This window comes from Microcebus murinus, chromosome 11 (genome assembly GCF_040939455.1).
Source record: "Microcebus murinus isolate Inina chromosome 11, M.murinus_Inina_mat1.0, whole genome shotgun sequence".
Taxonomy (NCBI): Eukaryota; Metazoa; Chordata; class Mammalia; order Primates; family Cheirogaleidae; genus Microcebus; species Microcebus murinus.
The window spans coordinates 40,587,294-40,608,718 of record NC_134114.1 but is presented as its reverse complement, the minus strand read 5'-3'; the positions used below and the strand labels follow the sequence as shown (position 1 = coordinate 40,608,718).

The following is a 21,425-nucleotide window of genomic DNA, read 5'->3' as shown; positions in this document are numbered from 1 at the left end:
ACTATAAATAGAAAGAAATTAATTGGCCAACTAATATATATAGAAAACATGAGCCAGGCATGGTGGTGCATGCCTATAGTCCCAGCCACTCGAGGCTGAAGGAGGACGATTGCTTGAGCCCAGGAGTTTGAGGTTGCTGTGAGCTAGGCTAACACCATGGCACTCACTCTAGCCTGGGCAACAAAGTGAGACTCTGTCTCAAAAAATAAATAAATAAATAAATAATAATAATAAATAAAACAATTGGCCAACTAAAAATATATAGAAAAAATTAGCTGGGCATGGTGGCGCATGCCTGTAGTCCCAGCTATTCGGGAGGCTGAGGCAGAAGGCTCGCTTGAACCCAGGAGATTGAAGTTGCTGTGAGCTAGGCTGACACCAAGGTACTCTAGTCCATGCCACAGAGTGAGACTCTCTCAAAAAAAAGATCAAAACTTTGGCAAGATGAGTCATATCAAAAACATAGATATAAACACACATTAGGATTAAAAACGGAAATGCAGCTAAAACAGAGGTATTTTTTTAAACAATAAGAGAATATACTATATTTATGTTATTTTTTTTGAGACAGAGTCTTACTCTGTTGCCCTGGCTAGAGTGAGTGCTGTGGCGTCAGCCTAGCTCACAGCAACCTCAAACTCCTGGGTTCAAGCAATCCTCCCGCCTCAGCCTCCCAGAATGCTAGGATTACAGGTGTGAGCCACCACACCTGGCCTTGTGTGTTTATTTTAAAACTCACAAAAAGCTATTCAATTTTCTTTCAAGACAAAATGCGTAACCAAAATGAGGCATTCTACAAACAGGAAACCTAATTCAACCCACAACCACTGAGGAAAATCTATAACAGGATTTTCCAACAGAAATTTCTGCCATGATCAAACTATCTATAGCTCTCCACTGTCCAATACAGCTATTGGACACATGTTGCTATTAAACCCTTGAAGAAGGATTAATGTGAGTGAAGCACTGAATTTTTTATTTTATTAATCTTAGTTGTTTCAAATTTAAATTAGGTCATGAAACTAGTGGCTACAGTAATCAACAGTAAAAATCTAAATTCTCTCTAAATAAAAAACTGGCCAAGGCCAGGAGCAGTGGCTGTAATCCTAGCACTCTGGGAGGCCCAGGCAGGTGGATCATTTGAGGTCAGGAGTTCGAGACCAGCCTGAGCAAGAGTGAGACCGTGTCTCTACTAAAAATAGAAAGAAATCAGCTGGACAACTAAAAATATATATAAAAAAATTTAGCCAGGCATGGTGGCGCATGCCTGTAGTCCCAGCTACTCGGGAGGCTGAGGCAGGCGGATTGCTTGAGCCCAGGAGTTTGAGGTTGCTGTGAGCTAGGCTGACGCTATGGCACTCTAGCCAGGGCAACAAAGCGAGACTGTCTTAAAAAAAAAAAACTGGCCAAAACTGTTGTGCAGGAAAACTAACAAATGTTTACAAAGAATAGATAATCCCATCAGACACAATCTGTTACAGGATGGGAAGGGCAAAATACTTCCTAAATAATTTTGATGCTAGTATAAGCTTGATATCAAAACCAGATGAAAATCTATAAGCAATTCATATTTGTATCAATGAAAAAATTATAAACAAGTATTAGCAACTACAAGAAACAGAAAACCAGATACCAGATTTGACACACTATGAACTAAGTTGTGCTTATCTGAGGAACAATATTTTTAAAAATCTGAAAAATTTATTTACCACTTTAATGAGTTTAAATTCCACCCATATATACAAGCTTCATGAGAATATAGATTTTAATCTGTTTTATATCCAATACCTTAAACCATCTCTTGCCACTCAAATATTTCAGTTTTGCATGAAGAAGTGGAAAATACCCTTTGAACTTTTTTTTTTTTTTTGACACAAGAGCCTCACTCTGTCACCCTGGCCACGGTGCACAATAGTGTCATTGGTCACTGCAACCTCAAACTCTTGGGCTCAAGTGATCTTGACTAGCTGGGACTAGCCTCCTGACTAGCTGGGACTACAGGCACATGCCACCATGCCCAGCTAATTGGAATAAACCTTATTCCTTCTTCCTGCCACCTGCAAGAAAGCCACTGGTGTTCAAACAAGGCTCTCAAACTATGTTAAGTTACCCTAAATGCCTGGGCCTGATTCATTGACGGTTCAACTAAGTTAAAAGATGATGGTGTCCACTGGACAGCAGCCAATCAGTCCCAACAACTTCTCTGCGTAAGACAGCACAATGGGCTAAAATGGAAGCTGTGACCCCTGCCTTAGAGAATATTCATAAGGACTACATTTTTTTTATTTTGACTCTTACACTATTGCTAGCCGATAGCCAAGTCATCTCATTTGACACCTTAAAAAAATGAAAGACTAGCATATTAAGGACATATCTCTATGGGGTCCCAAACTGAAAATCTGGGGCTGTTAACGACAGTTTGAGTCACTCATGTAAGAGGCTCACAATAAGGGCCTTTTCTCTAATGAAAGTGGCTGATATCAAAAGCAACTAAAAGAACATCAAGTCTGTAACATGATACCTGGATCCATCATCACACCTGACATAACAACACACATCCACTATCATAGCTCAACCACAAAAATGAAAGACTATCTTTTTGATGCATAAGCCATCACTGCATGCCAACTTCAAACACCGACCAAAAGTTGGCCTACTTATGAGGCTACATCACACAGGCAGAACTGTATCAAACTTCTGACTAATTCTTGGAGCTATCAATGGTACCTTACCACTGTTGAAACATTTTTAGGAATACCTTGCAAGGCCAATATTTAACATACCCAATGAACATTCCACACTTCCTACCGTCCACAGGCATCTGGTATTGTTAAGCACTAAAACAGCCTCCTTGAAATTCAACTCAAAACAAGTTAAAACTCTACCTCCATCTCACACCCCTTTGTATTATAAAACTGGTCAATGAACGCAGCATAACTAAAGAGATCATCTCATAGCCACTTCTTGGGTATAACCAGTATGAAAGCAATGAGGAGTTATGAGATTACAGACATATTTGTTTAAAATTCAGGATAATGACCTGACCATCCTCAGACATGTTTCTTTCCCCTAAGAGTAACTGGAATCCAGGCCAACCCTCTGGGTGACAGGTTGGCCAAAAGGGAACCCTGGGGACTTAAGGTGAAATATGGCATTCTAGATCCTTAAGTGTAGCCTTCTGACAGAATCCAAATTTTACGGAACAAATCCTTTTATTAAAAGAGGTGCAGCAGACAAAGATGAAGCTTTTCTTGTCTCCTTTGGTGCTTAAAAAATAAAAATCTTGAAATCAGAAGAGCTCAGGTTTCCTACCCCTGAATCATAAAGATAATGACCATTTGCTTGTGTACACTGCTCACCTATTCCTCCAACAGTATCCTATGTGAACCAAGGTGAAGGATATCCCAGTATGGCCGGGCGTGATGGCCTGTAATCCTAGCACTCTGGGAGGCGGAGGCAGGAGGACTGCTCAAGGTCAGGAGTTTGAAACTAGCCTGAGTGAGACCCCATCTCTACTAAAAATAGAAAGAAATTAATTGACCAACTAAAAATATATATACAAAAAATTAGCCGAGGCCGGGCGCTGTGGCTCACGCCTGTAATCCTAGCTCTTGGGAGGCCGAGGCGGGCGGATTGCTCAAGGTCAGGAGTTCAAAACCAGCCTGAGCAAGAGCGAGACCCCGTCTCTACTATAAATAGAAAGAAATTAATTGGCCAACTGATATATATATATAAAAAAATTAGCCGGGCATGGTGGCGCATGCCTGTAGTCCCAGCTACTCGGGAGGCTGAGGCAGAAGGATCACTCAAGCCCAGGAGTTTGAGGCTGCTGTGAGCTAGACTGACGCCACGGCACTCACTCTAGCCTGGACAACAAAGTGAGACTCTGTCGCAAAAAAAAAAAAAAAAATTAGCCGGGTGTGGTGGCACATGCCTATAGTCCCAGCTACTCGGGAGGTTGAGGCAATAGGATCGCTTGAGCCCAGGAGTGTGAGGTTGCTGTGAGCTAGGCTGATGCCATGGTACTCACTCTAGCCTGGGCAACAAAGTGAGACTCTGTCTCAAAAAAAAAAAAAAAAAAAAAAAGGCCGGGCGCGGTGGCTCACGCCTGTAATCCTAGCTCTTGGGAGGCCGAGGCAGAAAGAAATTAATTGGCCAACTGATATATATATGTAAAAAATTAGCTGGGCATGGTGGCGCATGCCTGTAGTCCCAGCTACTCGGGAGGCTGAGGCAGAAGGATCGCTTGAGCCCAGGAGTTTGAGGTTGCTGTGAGCTAGGCTGACGCCATGGCACTCACTCTAGCCTGGGCAACAAAGCGAGACTCTGTCTCAAAAAAAAAGGATATCCCTATAAATTATATATGCTCTCGTCCCATTCAGATCTAATTTCTCCACACAAAAAGTCTAGGTACAAGCAGGGGATGATATTTATCTTAAGTAATAGCTATTGAAATTGGGACACACCAATTTCATGGCTTGGGAGGGAGAGCAAACAACTCTAGCACCTGGGGAGAAAATTACCCTAGGAGGTACACAAAGGAAGATCAACAGTTTTTTAATGCTTTATCCCCTATAAGCAGCACCACTGCCTAAGTTAAACAGCAGCTGGAGGAGATGATATTCTTGACACAGTGCTAGATCTGTCACCTCCATCTATATGCTTTGAAATCGGAAAAATCCACATGGATGTGGCTAAGTCCCCAACTATCCTGTTATATCTGATGCCATCAACGGCACAATCTTAATACTGACTGATTAAAAAAAAAAAAAAATATCGGCCAGGCGCGGTGGCTCACGCCTGTAATCCTAGCACTCTGGGAGGCCGAGGCGGGCGGATTGCTCGAGGTCAGGAGTTCAAAACCAGCCTGAATTATTACCACTTAGGATGCTACAAAAAAAAAATAATAAAATAAAAAAAAAAAAAAAAGAAAAAACCAGCCTGAGCAAGAGTGAGACCTCGTCTCTACTATAAATAGAAAGAAATTAATTGGCCAACTAATATATATACAAAAAATTAGCTGGACATGGTGGCGCATGCCTGTAGTCCCAGCTACTTGGAAGGCTGAGGCAGAAGGATCACTTGAGCTCAGGAGTTTGAGGTTGCTGTGAGCTAGGCTGATGCCAGGGCACTCACTCTAGCCTGGGCAACAAAGCGAGACTCTGTCTCAAAAAAAAAAAAAATAAAAATAAGGCAAGAGGATCATATGAGGCCTGAACAACATAGTAAGACTCTGTATCTACAAAAAATAAAATTAAAAAATTAGCCCACGTGTGGTGGCACACACCTGCAGTACTAGCTACTTGGAAGGCTGAGGCAGGAGGATCCCTTGAGCCCAGAAGTTTGAAGTTACAGTGAGCTATGACCAGGCCAGTGCAGTCTAGCCTCAGCAAGAGTGAGATCCTGCCTCAAAAAAAAAAAAAAAATCCATATGCTTACCCAGATACTTGAGCAGGTTTAGGTTATGGCATGTGTGTCAACTGAGGCTGCAACAACTTTGTTACTGTCCATGTTCATAAACTAATGTAATCCAAATCAAGTTTAACAACAAATTCCAAACTAGAGTGTGCCCCTTTGGGTGGTATGTTTGCACATGAGAGAAAATGAGCCACAGAATGTCCTCTATTGAGAATGAGGGCTGCTTTTTGGCACATCTAATGCCCTATAATTGTAAGTAATGATACCAAAAATCAGGTAATTTTATGTTCCCTCAAATGAACTATAATGGATAACAGAGTGGCCGTAGACCATATCCCAGATGTCTGAGAGAAAAAAATCACCTAGAGGTCCCCACTCTCCATTCGCCCCTCCCCCAGGACTTATTTCCATTTGGCTGGATCCTAGCCTCACCCTGCTGCTTAAGATGTTAATAGTCGCCTCAATTAAATGCTATATAAGACAAATTAAATGGATTTGATCCTAGTCTCAGTCAGACAGATTAATCAAAGTGAATGACAAAGTGGAACAATCATGTGAAAATTTAAGTTTGGCCAAAAATGGGTAGAGCTGATGGGTAGATTGTATAGACAGGCAATACACCAAAAACGCTGAACATCCCTGAACATTCTTGTTTGTATGCCAAGAATGCAAGGACTTGACTGCTCTTTGCATGGGCCAGTTCTCAGAATCATGTTTGCAGCGAGCAACATTGAGGATAGCTTAACATCTTCCTTGGGGACAAAAAGTAGGCTCATTATAAATGTGGTTGATCCCCTAAATTCAGTGCAAGAGTAGCATCCACCTGGGAACCTCCCTGTCAAGCCCCAAAGGTCTAAGGGAGCATGAAGCACCAATGCCAACATCATTCTTACACAGTTTGCTGTGCCATGAGTAATAAAGTTCTCTGTTTCAGACCTGACTTTCTCATGTCTTCTGTCAACATTCATGAAAGAGTAACAGGTTGGCTTGTTAGCTTGCAAAGATGATAAAATCCCAGACCCTTCAAAAACTGATAGACAGCCAGCACAGTAAAATATGCATAAGAAATACAAATAATAGGACTAAAAAGAAGATAGAAAATTGGCATTAGTTGTGCACGACTGTCCATATAAAAAAATCCAACACATACTACAAAGTGAGAATCAACCAAGTTTGCTAGATAAAAGACTAACGAGATACAATATATTTGCAACAAAGACTTAATAAAAATATCTTTTAAAAATAGGCTTTGCCGGGCGCGGTGGCTCACGCCTGTAATCCTAGCACTCTGGGAGGCTGAGACGGGCGGATTGCTCAAGGTCAGGAGTTCGAAACCAGCCTGAGCAAGAGCGAGACCTCGTCTCTACTATAAGTAGAAAGAAATTAATTGGCCAACTAATATATATAGAAAAAATTAGCTGGGCATGGTGGCACATGCCTGTAGTCCCAGCTACTCAGGAGGCTGAGGCAGCAGGATTGCTTGAGCCCAGGAGTTTGAGGTTGCTGTGAGCTAGGCTGACGCCATGGCACTCACTCTAGCCTGGGCAACAAGTGAGACTCTGTCTCAAAAAAAAAAAATAGGCTTTAACACAGCAACAACAGATGTAGCCAGGTATATACTGAAATGCATGCAAGACTCAAAACACCCTTAACTTCAAAGACATTAAACATGATATATAAGTGCATATATACATATGTATACTTCCTAAATCAGTACTAAAAGAAAAGCAACCCAAAAGGAAGAAATAAATGAATTTCAGCAGGCATTTCACAAAAATGTAAATCACAACATCTAAGAAACAGTGAAAATGCATTTCATAACAAAGACTGGCAAAAATGTAACTTCTAGTAACCTGACGAAGTTTTGGCAAGAATATAAAGAAAACAGTTACACATAGCATACAGGGGTACAAATTAGACCACCACATGGGAGAGGAATCTGGCAATGTCTAGTCAAGTCCTGGCAATTTTACCTCTAACTGTATTTCAGAACATTGTTATCCAAAGGGTTGTCCATAGACGGGCAGAATTAGCACACTTGCAAGTTTGTTAAGAATCTGGGGCCATGGCCAGGTGCAATGGCTCACGCCTGTAATCCTAGCACTCTGGGAGTGCCGAGGCGGGAGGATCATTTGAGCTCAGGAGTTCGAGACCAGCCTGAGCAAGAGTGAGACCCCATCAAAATAGAAATAAATTAATTGGCCAACTAAAAATATGTAGAAAAAACTAGCCAGGCATGGTGGCACATGCCTGTAGTCCAAGCTACTTTGGGAGGCTGAGGCAGAAGGATTGCTTGAGCCCAGGAGTTGGAGGTTGCTGTGAGCCAGGCTGACGTCATGGCACTCTAGCCCAGGCAACAGAGTGAGACTCTGTCTCAAAAAAAAAAAAAAATCTGGGGCCCCACTAGAGACCTCCTGAATCAGAATCTGCATGTTAACAAAATCCTCAGGTTTCCATATCCATTAAAGTTTAAGAAAGAGTGGCCTAAAAAACGTTTACACATGTGTACAAGGAGACATTATAAGAATATTCAATGCAGTACTCTCTTTAAAAGCCAAAAGTTATAAACAATCTAAACCTAAATGGACAAATAAAATGCGGTATATAGACACAAAATAGAAAACTATTAGGTTGGTGCAAAACTAACTGCGGTTTTAGCACTGTTGAAATTTGCCTTTTGATACTGGAATACATTCTTAAATGTGGTTGTGTTTGTTATACATCATTTTAATGTGTATTTCATGCTTGATGGTTTTTTTGCTAATGACTTACTACTTGCTGTTTATTTTATATTTATTTTAGACTATGGAAATGAGGTTAGACAAAAAGCAAATTTTCTTATTGGAGCTCAAAATGTAAAGCAGTGGAGACAACTTGCAACATCAACAACCCATTTGGCCCAGGAACTGCTAACTAATGTACAGTGCAGTGGTAGTTCAAGAAGTTTTGCAAAGGAGACCAGGAACCTTGAGATGAGGAGCGCAGTGGCTGGCTGTCAGAAGTTTACAACCACCAAATGAGAACAATCATCCAAGATGATCATCTTACAACTACACGAGAAGTTGCCAAAGAACTCAACATGGAACATTCTACAGCTGTTCAGCATTTGAAGCAAATTGAAAGGTGAAAATGCTTGGTAAGTGGGTGCCTCATGAGCTGACCGAAAATAAAAAAAAAAACTGTCATTTTGAAGTGTCGCCTTCTCTTCTTGTACGTAACAACAAACCATTTCTCAAATCAGATTGTGATGTGCTATGAAAGATGAATTATATATGACAACCAGTGATGACTAGCTCAGTGGTTAGACCGAGAAGAAGCTCCAAAGCACTTCCCAAAGCCAAACTTGCACCAAAAATAGGTCATGGCCACTGTTTGGTGGTCTGCTGCCAGTCTGACCCACTACAGCTGTCCGAATTCCAGCAAAACCATTACATCCAAGAAGTATGCTCAGCAAATCAATGAGATGCACCAAAAACTGCAACATCTGTGGCTTACATTGATCAACAGGGCCCAATTCTTCTCCGCAACAACACTTGACCGCACGGATGCTTCAAAAGTTCAACAAATTGTGCTACAAAGTTTTGCCTCATCTGCCATATTCACCTGACCCCTCACCAACTGACTACCACTTCTTCAACCATCTTGACAACTTTTTGCAGGGAAAATGCACCTGTAACAAGCAGGATGCAGAAATGCTTTCCAAGAGTGCATTGAGTCCCAAGGAATGAATTTTTAATGCTACAAGAATAAACAAACTTATTTCTTGTTGGCAAAAATGTGTTGATTGTAATGGTTCCTATTTTGATTAATAAAGATGTGTTTGAGCCTAGTTATGATGATTTAAAATTCATGATCTGAAACAGAAATTCCTTTCACACAAACCTAATATACATAGTTCAAGATAATTATACACGAAATCTACAGATATTAGCATGGAAAAAAATCTCCAAGATATAACAAAAAAGATGCAGACATAATTTATGTAAAAATTTTAAACATACAACAGTATTTATTGCACATGCGATTATAATATAAGAACATGCACTGAGAATATCTCCAGAAACAACTGAAAATGAGAACAGGATTGTGAAGAAGTAAACAGCAGATTTTGACTATATAGGTAATGTTTTATTTCCAAAAACAGATACAAAGCAAATATGGCAAAAATTTTAAGATATGACTATGTTAGGCGGTTAATAAGTATTTGTTTAATCATCTGGTGGTTAGTGTTTAATTATTCTCTATGCTTCTTTGTATGTTTAAATATTTCATTAAAACCTTCTATCTTTTTAAAAAGATCCAACAAACAAGCTATAGGAAAGTATTTGCAAAATAAATGGCAAACACATCCCCTAATATGAAAAAGGTACTATAAATCACTAAGAAATAGATTACATGAACAAGTATTCCTTAGAAATACTTCCTAACATAAAAACACGCTCAATCAGAACTGAGTGATGCAAATCAAAATATCATTTTTCATCTAATTTCACAAAGATGTAAAATTGAAAACATCCAGTGTTGCCAAAACTGAAAAGCTAGCCCCCTCATAAAATTGTGATGGGATTATAAATAGGCACAAGTAAGGCATTATTTACCAAAATGTACAAACCTTCTGACCCAGCAATTCTGCTAAGAATTTACCTTACAAATATATTCAAGAGATGTCCAGATAGTCCTGTAGCTTGGTCCTGTAATAGATAACTAATTATATAATTCATGTAAAATCCACTTTAAGATTGTGTACCCACTAAAAGAGAGTAATTCTCCATGACTGACTATACAAAAAGATATTGGAGACACCATCCTTGAAGTAAAGGGAAAAAATAGCTATATCACTTATTCATCTAGACTAGGATAAAAATATATTCTGATGTTCACATACACAAAAGTATCCTAGCATTTCACTTCTGAAAATTTGTCTACTCCCTAATAATCAAGAAAAGAAAGTTATTAAACTGATGAATTTTAAAGTTAGGCACATATGGGTTCCTATTCCAGCTCTAGTACTTTGAAGCAAATTACTTAATCTCTAAACCTCAGTTCCCCATCTGTAAAAATAAAGGGGAAAAAAAAGTGTCTACCACGTAAGGTTTTTGTTGCCTGCATACAAACTGTTTTACATATTGACTAGTATGTAGAAACATTAGCTATTAAAACAAGGCAGAAGCTCTCTGGGAGGCTGAGGCGGGTGGATTGCTCGAGGTCGGGAGTTCGAAACCAGCCTGAGCAAGAGCAAGACACTGACCCCGTCTCTACTATAAATAGAAAGAAACTAATTGGCCAACTAATATATATTAAAAAAAAATTAGCCGGGCATGGTGGCGAATGCCTGTAGTCCCAGCTACTTGGGAGGCTGAGGCAGTAGGATCGCTTGAGCCCAGGAGTTTGAGGTTGCTGTGAGCTAGGCTGACGCCATGGCACTCACTCTAGCCTAGGCAACAAAGCGAGACTCTGTCTCAAAAAAAAAAAAAAAAAAAAAAAAAAAACAAACAAGGCAGACACCATCTCCACCCATTCCCTCTTACACTATCTTTTTCTTGAATTGTCTTTAAAAATAGTTTTAGAAATTTTCTCTATTTTTTCTGATGTCTAGAATATAGAAATAAAGAATTAACAAAAAAACCTACATAAGCTTCTTTTTTTTTTTAAGACAGAGTCTCCCTTTGTTGCCCAGGCTAGAGTGAGTGCCGTGGCATCAGCCTAGCACACAGCAACCTCAGTCTCCTGGGCTCAAGCAATCCTACTGCCTCAGCCTCCCAAGTCCCCCTCCTGGGACTACAGGCATGTGCCACCATGCCTGGCTAATTTTTTCTATATATATTAGTTGGCCAATTAATTTCTTTCTATTTATAGTAGAGACGGGGGTCTTGCTCGTGCTCAGGCTGGTTTTGAACTCTGCACCTAGAGCAATCCCGCCTCAGCCTCCCAGAGTGCTAGGATTACAGGCGTGAGCCACTGCGCCCAACCCATAGTAAACTTCTATACAGACGTTTCAACAGTCTGACTGAATTTTATGATCCTCTTAACCTAAACATAGCACAAGTTTTCCATACAAGAATACAAGCTAACATTGCTTACACTGTCAAAGTTTTAATACAGTATTATTAATCAGTTTTTTAAATGCTGCCATAAAAGAATCAAAAATGCTCTATTACATTCTAGCTATAGAGATAACTACAGGATACTGAATACAAATACGACAATGTATTCATTGCAATAGAATTTCATCACGTTTTTCACTATTTTGTTCTGCTTAAAAAGGCCCAGTGTGGTGTGGCACAAGTCTGTAGACCCAGCTACTCAGGAGGTTGAAGCAGGAAGATTGTTCAAGATTAGCCTGTGCAATACAGATAGACCCCGTTTCTTAACATACAACAACAACAAATTCTCCTACTTTCTGTCTCTCTCTCTTTTTTTTCCCCCCCAGACAGAGTCTGTTGCCCAGGCTGGAGTGCTGGAGTGTCAGCCTAGCTCACAACCACCTCAAACTCCTGGGTCCAAGCAATCCTCCTGCCTCAGTCTCCCAAGTAGCAGGAATACAGGACTACACCACCATACCCAGCTAACTTTTTCTAATTTTAGTCGTCTGGCTAATTTTTTCTATTTTTAGTAGAGACAGGGTCTCGCTCTTGTTCAGGCTGGTCTTAAACTCCTGACCTCAGCTGATCCTCCTGCCTCAGCCTCCCAGAGTGCTAGGATTACAGGCATGAGCCACCTAGCCCAGCCTACTTTCTGTTCCTATTTCATACCACTTATCTACTACACTCTTTAGATCTTCTTTCTTCAAACAAGTACAATTATGAAAATACACAACATCCTGTTTTACAGGGATTATTTTGTCATCCTTCCTACAGTAAATCAATGGGAGTAAGTAGCATTTTAAACAAAGGGAATTTCCTAGCTACCTAAATTTTTCGGTATCTGTAACTACTTTTGTCCAGTATTCTTTCAATAATAAAAATGTTACTTTTCAAATTAAGTCAGGATCTTTTTTTTTTTTTTGAGACAGAGTCTCATTCTGTTGCCCAGGCTAGAGTGCATTAGTGTCAGCTTAGCTCACAGCAATCCTCTTGCCTCAGTCTCCTGAGTAGCTGGGACTACAGGCATGTGCCACCATGCCCAGCTAGTTTTTTTTTCTATATATATTAGTTGACCAATTAATTTCTTTCTATTTATAGTAGAGACGAGGTCTCGCTCTTGCTCAGGCTGGTTTCGAACTCCTGACCTTGAGCAATCTGCCGACCTCGGCCTCCTAGAGTGCTAGGATTACAGGCGTGAGCCACTGCACCCAGCCTTAAGTCAGGATCTATTAATGGATGATGAAATCAGTCACAACTGGCATTTCAATGGGCTAAAAGAGAACAGAAGGCAACAAGAAAATATTGGTACACTATAGGCATATATTATTTTAGCTATACCTACCTAAATACAAAAATCCTGTATAAAATTTACTTCTCACTATGGGTTGCAATCAACAGTTCAAAAGCCATTGCCCTTAAGCCATACACATATAATCAGCCACATGCAGTTTAAAATTTCACCACATGATGGAGCTAAAACTCTACACATCTCAAAATTAGTGAAGCGCAGTTCTGAAAACATTTTTACCCTTAACTCAAGACTTCACATTCTCTTTCCAAACAGAAATAAATCAAAGACTGTCCATTACATTCTAATAGAGAATGCAATAGTAATTAACATCTGGTTCCATTATTCAGGACAAGATTAAAACAAATGATATGAGCAGACAAAAGTCTACAGCAGTGAACAAGAGATTACAAATGAATAATGATTTCAACAGATGAAAGTTAAGCCACAAAGAAGGTATACTAAAAGAAGTATCACTAAAAAATGTGTTTGTCAAAAACCCTTTAGCTGAAGAAAAAAAATCTCAAATACTGCTAGCTAAGAGTTGAAATTGATAACCATCTTCCAGAGATAATTTTTGAAGAATTTAAAATAGGCAGTTCCAAATTTTAAGAATCAAAATCTGGCCACAGCTGTGGTGCCTCACGCCTGTAATCCTAACACTCTGAGAGGTCGCGGCAGGTGGATTACTCAAGGTCAGGAGTTTGAAATCAGCCTGAGCAAGAGACCCCATCTCTACTAAAAATAGAAAGAAATTTGTCCGACAACTAAAAATATATAGAAAAAAATTAGCCAGGTATGGTGGAGCATGCCTGTAGTCCCAGTTACTCCGGAAGCTGAGGCAGAAGGTTCACTTGAGCCCAGGAGTTTGAGGTTGCTGTGAGCTAGGCTGATGCCATGGCGATCCAGCCCAAGCAAGAGAGTGAGACTCTGTCTCAAAAAAAAAAAAAAAAGAAAGAAAGAAAAGAAAATATCAAAATCATTATCATTATGATGGCCTACGAACATTAACCAAGAATCAGGTTTTAGAAAGCACTAAGGATCTCACTGGCCAAGCATGGTGGATCGCTTGAGGTGAGAAGTTTGAGACCTGCCTGAGCAAGAGTGAGACCCAGTCTCTACTAACAATAGAAAAAATTAACTCTACAAAAAAGACACCTGCACTCGAATGTTTATAGCAGCACAATTCATAATTGCAAGGCTGTGGAAACAGCCCAAGTGCCCATCAATCCAAGAATGGATTAATAAAATGTGGTATATGTATACCATGGAGTACTATTCAGCTCTAAGAAACAATGGTGATATAGCACATCTTATATTTTCCTGGTTAGAGCTGGAACCCATACTACTAAGTGAAGTATCCCAAGAATGGAAAAACAAGCACCAGATATATTCTCCAGAAAACTGGTATTAACTGAGTAGCACCTAAGTGGACACATAGGTACTACAGTAATAGGGTATTGGGCAGGTGGGAGGGGGGAGGGGGGAGGGGGGTGGGTATATACATACATAATGAGTGAGATGTGCACCATCTGGGGGATGGTCATGATGGAGACTCAGACTTTTGTGGGGAGGGGGGGAAATGGGCATTTATTGAAACCTTAAAATCTGTACCCCCATAATATGCCAAAATAAAAAAAAAAAATTAGCAGGGCGTTCTGGGGAGTGCCTATAGTCCCAGCTATTGGGAGGCTGAGGCAGGAAGATCACTTGAGCCCAGGAGTCTGAGGTTGCTGTGAGCTAGGCTGACGTCACAGCACTCACTCTAGCCTGAGCAACAAAGTGAGACTCTGTCTCCAAAAAAAAAAAAGTGTTATGGACTGGGTGTGGTGACTCAAACCCTAATCCCAGCATTTTGGGAGGCCAAGAGTTTGAGACCAGCCTGGGCAACATAGTGAGACTCTATCCCTTAAAAAAAAAAAATTGGGGGTGTGGCCATGTACATGTAGTCCCAGCTACTCAAGAAGCTGGAGTGGAAGGATCACTTGAGCCCAGGAGTTCTAGGTTACAGTGAGCTATGATCGGGCCACTGCATTCCAGACCTTGACTCTTAAAAAAATACAGTGTTGCTGGGCGCGGTGGCTCACGCCTGTAATCCTAGCTCTCTGGGAGGCAGAGGCGGGCGGATTGCTCGAGGTCAGGAGTTCAAAACCAGCCTGAGCAAGAGCAAGACCCCGTCTCTACTATAAATAGAAAGAAACTAATTGGCCAACTAATATATATAGAAAAAATTAGCCGGGCATGGTGGCACATGCCTGTAGTCCCAGCTACTTGGGAGGCTGAGACAGAAGGATCGCTGGAGCCCAGGAGTTTGAGGTTGCTGTGAGCTAGGCTGATGCCACGGCACTCACTCTAGCCTGGGCAACAAAGTGAGACTCTGTCTCAAAAAAAAAAAAAAAAAAAAATACAGTGTTATAGAACTGCCTATATGGCTACAGATATGCCTCAGCATAGTAGAGCCTAATAAATAGGCAAGAGATATTAAGACACTGCAGGAAAATAAAGTGGAAGACAGTTTATTAAGGTACATGGATTAATTATAATCAATTCCAAGGTTAACTCAGGTAACTGTGAAAGAGTTTTTCTACACTTAAGATTGCTTCTTAAAATGTCTACACATTAATTTAATTTCTTTTCTCCTTAGTGGAACTATAAGAGTGTTACAATAAATAATTTCTTAGATTAGAAGAAATAAGGTATGGGTTGAATATCTCTAATCCAAAATCTGAAACTTTTTGATGCTTAAAGGAAATGCCCATTAGATCATTTTGGATTTTGAGATTAGGATGCTCAACCAGTATAATGCAAGTATTACAAAACCTGAAAAAATCCAAAACACTCTGGGTCCTAAGCATTTCGAATAAAGGAGACTAAACCTGAACCTTCTGAGTAATTTTAAGTATAGAGCATTGCAGAAAACAAAGTAATTATTAGAACTGGCCTCTGCTTTGACAGTGTGTGGGATAATATGAAATATATTTGGTCTTTGTCCCAGATTCCTGTCATTCAGCTTCTTTTTGAAACCCCTGGAATAGTTAGCCCCTAAAATAACTCTCCAGTTTATACTAAAGGTACTTAGAGTGGGGCCCCTGGATGGCCTCAGGATAGGGCAAGTCATCAAAAAAGACCAAGTGATTAGGATAGAAACTTTTAGCCCCATCCACTGTTCAACAGCTGAAAAACCCGTGAAGGTGCTCGGAACATGGCATACCCAGAGAGGGCAAGGAAGCTCCATGTACCCACCCCACACACACAATACCTTGCTTTATCCATCTATTCATCAGTATCCTTTATAACTAACTAGCAAACATAAGTAAGTGTTTCCATAAGTTCTGAGAGCCATCCTAGCAAATTAGTCAAACCCAAGGAGGGATCACAGAAACCCAAGTTTGTCGCTAGTCAGAAGTACAGGTGGCCCAGACTTGCAATTGGCATCTGAAGTGGGGGCAGTCTTGTGGGACTGAGTATTCCATCTGTCAGATCTATATCCAGGTAGATCATATCAGTCAGAATTGAAATGAATTCTGGGATACCCAGTTGGAGTCTGCTGGAGAACTCCTTGGTGTGTAGGGGGGGGAAAACCTCCCTGGTCATGGAAATGTCCTATGTCAAGTAGTCAGGAAAAATGGTTTGTTTTCCCTTTTTACACAGGTCTTATATTCTAGAAAAGCCAAAACACCTACAGGAACTACTTCCTACCTAAATGAACATAGCTTGCCTGAACTAAAAGTATAAATTACTATGAAAAATCTCAGAAGTGATAAGAATGTAACTGTTATTTATAAGAAAGATACTTTCCTAAAAATATACAGTTAAATTCTTAATTATATGGGCCTCCTTCTATTTTAATTTCCTCTTCAGAGACAAATATTTAGACAATTACAAGTGGATCTATGACCACCTGAAGTTGTTTTATATGTTTACACACTAGACAATGCTGGAAGGTCCCCAAAAGCTCCTGAAACAGGGTGACCTCTTCAAAAATATCACATTATGACTTTTATCAGAAGAAATATACTGATATTTCCCACTCTGCAATCAGACTTAGTTTTTAAAAAATCACTACCCAAAAAGCCCATTTTCTAGCACTTGGCTTCAAGGGCTTTCTTCTTAGCACACGGGAGAATATATGACAATTTCAATGCTCTACAACACTTTTGGATGTTTGTAAACATATCCGTAAAAACTATTCTATTTTTTATGTTGCCAAAGCCTTCATTAAAAAGCTATTTTACTTCTTTTTTTATTAGAGCACCTTCTGCCTGATCTTTTTTTTTTTTTGAGACAAAGTCTCACTCTGTTGTCCTGAGTAGAGTGCGGTGACACCAAGCCTAGCTCACAGCAACCTCAAACTCCTGGGCTCAAGCGATCCTCCTGCCTCAGCCTCCCAGAGTGCCAGGATTACAGGCATGAGCCGCCACACCTGGCTTCTGCCTGATATTTTTAAATAAAATAAACATTTCTTAAATTAGTGACTCCTGGTATGTAACAATATTATAAAACTCACATTACTCCTGAAATTTTAGCTATGTGCCATTCAAAGTCTCATTTACATGAAAAATAAGTCTTCCGGATATATGGAAAGACTTCGAAAACCTCCAATTTTTTCATCTCAGAGCAAAAAAAAGAAAACCTCCAATTTTTTTCAAGTGTATTATCTACTGGGGAAAAGCTAAGCAGGTTCTTAGACAAATAATATAGAAAGTCTTCCAAATTTTAGTAGATTTTCTTGAAAAAAAATTGTTCCTTCTCTTGCTATGTGCCCTTAGTATATTTTTCAGAGACTGTCTCAAGTGTTTGTTTTTAATAGTTTGTACCAGTTTTGCTAGTTCAGAATTACTAAAACTCAGAACTTCAAGAAATCTGTGGTTCTAGAGCTACAACCGACTAACCCTCTCTTATCCACTCTGGGGCAACTGTGACTAAGAAGACCAGGTCCCCACCCCCCCTTCAGCTCCTAAACAAGTGGGACAGCTTACTGGTAAGGGCAGGCTCTCAGCAATTTTCTTCCTTTCCAATTTCAGCTAAAGAGGTTAAATTCGTGGTGAATGTAGTCAAGAAATCAGGAGGTCCTTTCCCCTACCTCACTCACAGAATGAAGGCTCTACACCAGATTCAAAGTACCAATAGGCTCGAGCTGCCCTTGCCCTAGTTACCTAATAGGGCAGAAGTTCCCCATTGAGATGCAAACTGCTCCACCCACTTCCTGGAATAATGGCTCAGAGGTTTTGCCCAGGTGAGAAGCAGACCTCAAAGGAACTGACTTTATTTTAAACAGTGTAGAAAAAGTCAAGGCTGAGGACACTTTCAGAAACAAAGGAGATTCTGGTGGTAAGAAAACAAGAGGAACCTGGAGTTCCTCTTAATGAAGAACAATAAGCTGAACCACAGGCCAGCTAATTCAGAAAGAATCAGGGAAAGAGACAACTAAGAAGAGCCCTACTAGGTTCAGAATGAACCTCAGAACACTGGCCCCAAAACCCAGGCCTGGCATTGCTGAAAACAACAGAGCAATCCGCTGGCAATTAATGGAACCTAACACACATGGGTGTGATATCAATGAGGCAGACAGCTTTACAGAAAAGAGCAGTAGAAGACAGAGAGCCCTGATAAAAACCAGCTTCATCCCAGTGACTGTGCACACATGGTTTAATCTGCAACTCAATCATTTCACTTTCCCCAAGTAGATTAAAGAAGGCCAATAACTGAAATGAGTACAGCAAGGACTAAAAATAAATTCTATATCACCACATTCTTGGATTGGTACTCAAATTAGATAATGTTTGGCAAAGCACTTTGCAACTAAAGTACACAATGTATGCTAGGTAGCATTATTATCTAAAAGGGCAATCAATATAAGAGTAAAAAAACAGTATAGAAAATGGTAAGATTTATAATAAGTAATGTTCAAAGTATCTGGTATGAATTAAAATTTGTGGAACACTGATTACTACAATAGGTAACTTGGAAGTAAATGGTTTAGTATATAGATGGTATATTGAAAACTGACTTTTTAACTAATAAAACCATTAAACATGAAATAACTTAGATGATAATATAAATGTACTTCTCTGCAAAGATATTAAGCCTTCACATTTCCATTTCATTTGTGTAGAACATGAATGAAAGAGGTGGGTACACAGAAAGAGAGATGTAAGAAAGTACCTTTGTTGATGATGGTGGAGTAGGAAAATTAAGCCAGGCTGGAGCAAAGTCATGCTGCGCCATTTAGGTCCAGTCTCTCCAACTCAATGAAACAAGGCTTCAACACCTCATGGCAAGTCCCTGTCGTACAAAAATGGAAGGAATTAGACCTGTAGCTCCTGGCCAAAAATTATCTTCTTTAAATTGCAATGAACTTATTACTATAATATTCCATTTATAATGAAAATCTAGGAAAGGCAAAACTATAGTGATTTAAAAAAAAAAAATAGTTCATGGGGTAGGTAATGACTGCACAGGGCCAAGAGGGAATGTTTTGGCTAACTGGGTATTTTTTTTTTTTTTGCGACAGAGTCTCACTCTGCTGCCCCAGCTAGAGTGCCGTGGTGTCAGCCTACCTCACAGCAACCTCCAACTCCTGGGCTCAAGCAATCCGCCTGCCTCAGCCTCCCGAATAGCTGGGACTACAGGCATGTGCCACCATGCCAGTCTAACTTTTTTTCCTATATATTTTTAGTTGTCCAGCTAATTTCTATTTTTTTAGTAGAGACAGGGTCTCGCTCTTATTCAGGCTGGTCTCAAACTTCTGCACGCAAAGGATCCGCCCGCCTCGGTCTCCAAGAGTGCTAAGATTACAGGCGTGAGCCATCACACCCCACCGGGATATTATCTTGATTGTGGTGATGGTTATACTACTGTTCACATTTGTCAAAACTCATCAGATTATCAACCTAAAATTGGTTATTTCTTCGTAAATACAGTATACCTCAATAAAACTTATTTTTAAAAATCAAATAGACAAATAGACATCAAGTATCTCCTGATGTGATGCAATATGAAGTACACATTACCATCTATGATATATTCTTGCCCCCACCCCAAATGGAATTTGAAATCTGATCTAACTACCAATGGCAAAAAATTCAGGATAAAGAGTAAAAAGTTAAAATACATCTGGGAGAAATAATCTACCAAATTTAGATCACAGACTATTCCAAACGTCAAATGGTCTGGTTTCTTCAACAAATAACAGTAATTAATAGACAGTTCAATGAAATACATGCGTGGACCTAGCATGGATACTTACTCGAACAAATCAACTGTTTTTTTTAAAAAAAAGTATGAAACAGCAGGAATGTGAGCATAACTGGACATTAAATGGCATTAAGGAATTAATAAACATTTAGATGTGATAATTGCCTGGTGATTATAATGTTTGAAAAGAAAGATACACCTAGACTTTATTTTTAAATAAACAAGGAAGTGCTGATGGGGGTATAGTTGAAACAAGGTTGTCCATGTTTGTAAACACGAAAGCTGTATGTTGATACAAGGAAATGTATACTTTTCTCTATTTAATGTATGAAAACTTCCATAATAAAAAGTTTTTTGTAATTACAATCATCACAACAAAATCTTAAAATACTTTAGATACTACTGTTCTTCTGCATTCTGAATTTCAATTTTCCAGAGGCTGCCTTAACTGTATCGATAAAAGTTGCCAGACCAATCTAAACATAGTAAATTTATAATTTTTCTTAAATGAGGCAGAAGTCAACTGGGTAACTGTTCTCATTTCAATATAGAGCTTATCCTGGGATCATCTCTGCCAGAAAAAAATAATAAAAAATAAAATAAAATCAATATAGAGCTTAGACTATTTTGGTCAACTTTCCTAAATGAAATTTCTAAACATCAAAATATCTAAGTTTACTAATAACGAATTAGTATAATGCTTTATATGTTTACAACTGCATAATAATCTCAAAGTGAAATTTTAACAAATAATTGTTAAATGAAATGCCACTGTTGATTTTATACTTCCAAAACTCTTCTTTCAAATACAAGTGCTAAGGCAGAATTTTTTAAAAGCCATATGGGCCTGGCCTGGTGGCTCACGCCTGTAATTTTAGCACTCTGGGAGGCTGAGGCTGGTGGATGGCTCAAGGTCAGGAGTTTGAGACTGAGCAAGAGGGAGACGCTGGCTCTACTAAAAATAGAAAGAAATTAATTGGCTAACTAAAAAAAAATATATATATATATATATATATATATATATATATAAAAATAAAAATTAGCCGGCCACGGTGGCACATGCCTGTAGTCCCAGCTACTCAGGAGACTGAGGCAAGAGGATTGCTGTGAGCTAAGCTGACACCAATGCACTCTAGCCTGGGCAACAGAAGTGAGACTCTGTCAAAAAATAAACAGGAAAAAAAAAAAAAGAAAGAAAAAGAAAGAAAAATTCACAAGAAGCTCCAGGGAACTTAAAATAACCAAAAATTTAAGTTTATCATTAAAAAAAAAAAAATGTATCAAAGGAAAAGGTTAAGTGAAAAGTTATAAAACTGAAAATTATCCCTGGAGGCAAACCACTAAAATCACCTATTTGTTTCTGTAATGTCTTTATAAATTTTAATATAAATCTAGTTCTTAAAGACTGAAGTATGAATAGCTCATGGCAGAAGTTAATT

At 39.4% G+C, this 21,425-nt stretch overlaps 1 protein-coding gene across 4 annotated transcripts in view; it reads right to left on the bottom strand.

Annotated features, from left to right (window-relative positions):
- The window catches only part of GPBP1 (GC-rich promoter binding protein 1), a 100,542-nt gene that overhangs the window by 38,294 nt on the left and 40,823 nt on the right, over window positions 1–21,425 (bottom strand). For all 4 annotated transcript variants that reach the window (XM_012775646.3, XM_012775645.2, XM_012775648.2 and 1 more), the window contains exon 3: window positions 18,955–19,074. In XM_012775646.3, the coding sequence (XP_012631100.2) occupies window positions 18,955–19,017 (63 nt within the window). In that variant the 5' untranslated portion in view covers window positions 19,018–19,074. The remainder of the gene's footprint in view (window positions 1–18,954; window positions 19,075–21,425) is intronic.